Source organism: Oncorhynchus keta, unplaced genomic scaffold (assembly GCF_023373465.1).
Source record: "Oncorhynchus keta strain PuntledgeMale-10-30-2019 unplaced genomic scaffold, Oket_V2 Un_contig_9668_pilon_pilon, whole genome shotgun sequence".
NCBI classification, from domain to species: domain Eukaryota; kingdom Metazoa; phylum Chordata; class Actinopteri; order Salmoniformes; family Salmonidae; genus Oncorhynchus; species Oncorhynchus keta.
The window spans coordinates 1-4,941 of record NW_026290634.1 but is presented as its reverse complement, the minus strand read 5'-3'; the positions used below and the strand labels follow the sequence as shown (position 1 = coordinate 4,941).

The window sequence follows — 4,941 nt, the reverse complement described above, 5'->3', positions numbered from 1 at the left end:
CCTGGTCTGATACACAGCGCTGTAGCTCTGCGGTTGAAAGTGGCGAAAAAAAATGACATCTTTACCTTAAACTGGCGGATTATGTTAATTATATACTCTTAAGGATAGGAGATAAGCTCAAGGAACTTTAAATGAAAGCTCATGAAGTGGACCTGTTGTTTACCTCATGGAATATTCCAAGACATCTTTTAGTTCCCTCTATCCTTCCTCATGCCTACTCTGATCTGTGCAACGCCCCTACCCTATAGCCTGTAAAAACAAGATAACCTCCTAAAAAGTTATTTTTAATACAAGTATTTATTTGTCTTGATTGGCAGATCTTTTTTAATCAAGAGAATCAAGGTCCAAAGGTAAACATCTGAAAATATTGTTCGGAAGGTTGTGCACCGCGCAATGGAAAGCATGGTGCGCATGGAGCTGTCCATGGTACTGAATGCCATTGCATCAACAAGTAGTGAGCTTTTCATTTTCTAGGCTACTCACGAGCGCTATGTTGAAACTATTGGAAAACATGACATTGGCTGACACAATATGGTTATAACGTTTGAAACTGCAAATAGCTTTGTAGGATAAATCGGATGTGTTACAAAAGTATCAGAAGGGATGACGAAATGGATCATTGCAAGGGGGTATCAACGCATCAGAGTCAGTGTGTGATCTTTGAGAGAGAGGAGACCAAAAATGTCAATCCTATGACGTTAGTTCTGGCGCACGAATGAATTCCGAACGAATGGACGTGCGAGCCAAATTCGTGATCAGAAGACGCGGAAAGAACAAGGCGAGAACGAGGTTGGGAGATCAGGGAAGCCCGAATTTTAAAACGCTGGGATTGTCAATATTTTATAGCCTATTCAATTGTTATCTAGAGTGTTTTTCTTTGTTTGTACTGGTCACACGTGACTTTCTGGCGGAAACTGTCTTCTAGAATTACAGTGCATTACAGTGGTAAGTTATTTTGTTGATGTGGCACATTTCCGTGTGCTCAAATCATGAATATAGTTACATATTTCAATACCATTCACTTAATGTATTGATCTTAGCATTTTTAAACAATAAAGTGTTGCTTTATATCCTTTACAATAGGGAAGACAATAACGCATAAAACGGATCTACTCGTTTGGACTATTGTCTTTACGCATGGTGAACATGGACAGGGTTATATTTGTCAGATATCTGGGAACTTTTAAAGTTTAGTGACCAATAAACGAACGGTTCTCTCTCTCTCTCTCGCTCTCTCCGACCGCTTAGGACATCATGATGCCGTTCCTAAGAACCCTGGTTGTGCTCGCTGTCCTCTGCGCGCCAACCTCCAGCCTCTGTCTCAGACTGTACCAGAGCGACTACAACCTCCTCTGTGACGATGACATACTAGCTGAGGTCCAGACGAACGACGTTCCCAGTGACACGTTCCCAGTGTCGGAAAGCTTGGGCTCCCTCTTCAAGTCCGGAGACACTCTCTCCTCCGCAGAGTCGCGGGAGAAAAGGACGTCGACTTACCCCGCCAACTACAGGTTTCTCAGTCAGACGCAGCTAAGGAGTAAGATGTTCCAGAACAGAATTAATAATGATCGGCTACGCAAGTTTACCCTGTCTCTAGATGTGCCCACCAACATCATGAACATTCTCTTTGACATCCAAAAGTCCAAGAACCTGCGCGCAAAAGCGGCCGACAACGCGCGTCTGATGGCGCAGATTGGACGAAGGAAGAGACAGTAGACTATCTCTCCGACGGTTGAAGCCGCTACCCTGATTATCCATTACATATTAGATTTTCACTCTGACAAATACGTTTTGCTGGAAGTTTTATTTTTCCTCAAATCAAACTTTCAGATGCAGTATTTGTGAGATGCTTTTTTTCTGTGGGTATGATCTAGCAAATTTAAATACGAAACATAGGGATTATTGAGATTTACTTTTCTGAAGTACAATTGGATTGTTTACTGTACAGGCCTATTCCATTTTAGAATCCCTGAAATTGAATGAAAATCAAAATACAATTCGAGATCATTTTGAACTAGTCTACACACTGAATGATTTTAATTTATGTTCAGAATATACATTTCAATTCATTAAAATGAAAGTACTTTCAAGATAAGGTTAGGCCCTTTAAAGATATACAACGTCTAGTCTTCCACTGGACCAGGAAATGTGGTGTAATGAGAGGGGTCTTTGAAATTAGACAAGGCAAATGAGGAAATATGTAAATTGCAAATGCATAAAATCAGTGGGTAAAGTGTAATTAGCCTGTCAATGGAAATGGTTTGCATTTCTTCTCATTTGTGCCCGCGTTTTATAGGAAAAGCAAGGCATACATATGCTTGAAATACAGGGCAGTACGGTACAATACAAATTATGTGAACAAATTGCTTTCATTGAAATTCGCACGCATGTTGCGGCATATTTAGTGTAAAGAGAAGCGAGTTAGCCTATATACCTTTGAATAGACGCTAGAATGTGAAATGATTAGTTATTCAGTTATTTCAAGGAAAATGCATGGTAGCCTCAATGTTTGATCATCAAATATCTGTTATTTTTATACACAAAGGGATTATTTTTCCTCAAATAAAAGCAGATGAATTAAACGTTGTCTTCAATAACGGCCATTTTCACATTTAGAAGGTGTTGTAATTTAGGTGTTAGGCATAATTAAGTCAGTCAGTCAGCCAATGGAAAACAACAGCTTTGTCGATATGAACTAAATATATTATCGTCCCTATATATGCTATAGCTTTCAGGTGCGTTAAACACAGGTATGTTACACACACACACACACACACACACACACACGCACGCACGCACGCACGCACGCACGCACGCACGCACACACACAAACAATTGGGAGTCATCAGTGACCATTACATTTCCTCCTCTAAATATTTTAGAGGCATTTAAAGATGTTAAAGAGCTCCAGCTTCAGGTTAGTTTGGTAGCTCTGCAGACTGGTCACTAGCTGGCACAGCCACAAAGTGGAAAGATCAGCCCCAGTGACAACCCGTCATTCAGGGCTGGTGGGACAGAGAACCACTTGTTTAGAGACCCACTTGTTTTGAGCCCCACTTGTTTTGAGACCCACTTGTTTTGAGCCCCACTTGTTTTGAGACCCACTTGTTTTGAGCCCCACTTGTTTTGAAACCCACTTGTTTTGAGACCCACTTGTTTTGAGCCCCACATTTATTGCTCAAAAATTGGCTTTGCCTGTATTGCATGTTATTTTGTGTCAGATATCAGTTTTCAAACAATGTAAAAAAAAGATGTATATCATTGAGTTAATAAAGCTGCATACAAAGATGGTCTCTTTTTTGTTTTCTTGAGTAAGGCAGCTACTAAATGCAGGTGTTTCAGGTGATCTCAGCTTTCTGTGGTGGTAGGGCAAGCCAGCAGAAAATACGGACTGTTGCGTCATGATTGGCTCAGTGTTCTGTCACTCATGGGGACATCCTGGTAACTTTGAGAAAACACACTTTATATCAGAGTTGTCTCAAAATGGCTATGCATATTCATGACATGAGGCTAGTAGCATAGCATCTCTCTCGATTGAATACAGGAGGGCGAAGTCAACAACCCTCATTGAATATTCAAAATAAGATGACAATATTGACATGCATTAATACACCAATCCAAACAAAGGATAGGCGGAAGCTCGACAGCCCGCTGTGCCTCTTTGTGGACAATGACTCCCATTGTTGGGGCAGAGAGACATGTAGTATCTTGTCAGTATATCCATCATCTTTGCTACAATTAAATTACATTTCATTTGATTGCTGCTGCGATGGCACACTGGTATTTCTCCCAATAGATATCCGTTTATTGTTGGTCTGTAATCTGAGGGAAATATGTGTCTCTAATATGGTCAGACATTTGGCAGGAGGTTAGGAAGTGGAGCTCAGTTTCCACCTCATTTTGTGGGCAGTGTGCCCATAGCCTATGGCGTCCTCTCGCAATAGCAAGGCTATGTTCACTGAGCCTGTACATAGTATAAGCTTTCCTTAATTTTGGGTCAGTCACAGTGGTCAGGTATTGGTGTTTTACATTGTACACGGAGGATGCTTTTGTGAAGTCTTGGTTGGTGAGCGGACCTCAGACCTCACAACCACAAAGGGCAATAACTGATTCAAGTATTTTTTGGGAGGGTGTAGAGGCCCTTCTTGCCTTGTCTCTCAGATTGTTCACAGCTTTGTGGAAGTTACCTTGTGGTGCTGATGTTTAGGATGAGTTATGAATATTTTTTTGCGTGCTCTACGGCAATAGTGTCTAGATGGTATTTGTGGTCCTTGCAACTGGACCTTTTTTGGAACACCATTATTTTTGTCTTACTGAGATTTACTGTCAGGGCCCAGATCTGACATAATCTGTGCAGAAGATCTAGGTGCTGCTGTAGGCCCTCCTTGGTTGGGAACAGATCTAGGTGCTGCTGTAGGCACTCCTGGTTGGGAACAGATCAAGGTGCTGCTGTAGGCCCTCCTTGGTTGGGAACAGAAGCATCAGATCGTCAGCAAACAGAAGACATTTGACTTCAGATTCTAGTAGGGTGAGTCTGGGTGCTGCAGACTGTTCTAGTGCCCTCGCCAATTCATTGATATATATGTTGAAAAGGGTGGGGCTTAAGGTGCATCCCTGTTTCACCCCACGACCCTGTGGAAAGATGTGTGTGTTGTTTGCCAATTTTAACTGCACACTTGTTGTTTGTGAACATGGATTTTATAATGTCGTATGTTTTTCCCCCAACACCACTTTCGATCAATTTATATAGCAGACCCTGAGTCAAAAGCATGAGAAGACTTTGCCTTTGTTTTGGATTTGTTTGTTTATAAATTAGGTGTGCAGGGTGAATACATGGTCTGTCATACGGTAATTTGGTAAAAGCCAATTTAAAATTTTCACTACATTGTTATCACTGAAGAAATGTATGAGTTTGCTGTTAATGATAATGCAGAGGATTTT

General features: G+C 41.2%; 1 protein-coding gene across 1 annotated transcript; it reads left to right on the top strand.

Moving 5' to 3' along the window:
* Positions 1-599: 599 nt before the first annotated feature.
* LOC127927168 (urocortin-3-like) lies at positions 600-3,269 on the top strand. The gene is made up of 2 exons (XM_052513088.1): positions 600-945; positions 1,249-3,269. The coding sequence occupies exon 2, from the start codon at positions 1,255-1,257 to the stop codon at positions 1,714-1,716; it is 462 nt and encodes a 153-aa protein (XP_052369048.1). The 5' UTR covers positions 600-945; positions 1,249-1,254; the 3' UTR covers positions 1,717-3,269.
* The last annotated feature ends 1,672 nt before the right edge of the window (positions 3,270-4,941 follow it).

What these genes read in the sequence shown, in the direction of transcription:
- LOC127927168 (XM_052513088.1), top strand. Translation starts at nt 1,255, where the DNA reads ATGATGCCGTTCCTAAGAACCCTGGTTGTGCTCGCTGTCCTCTGCGCG.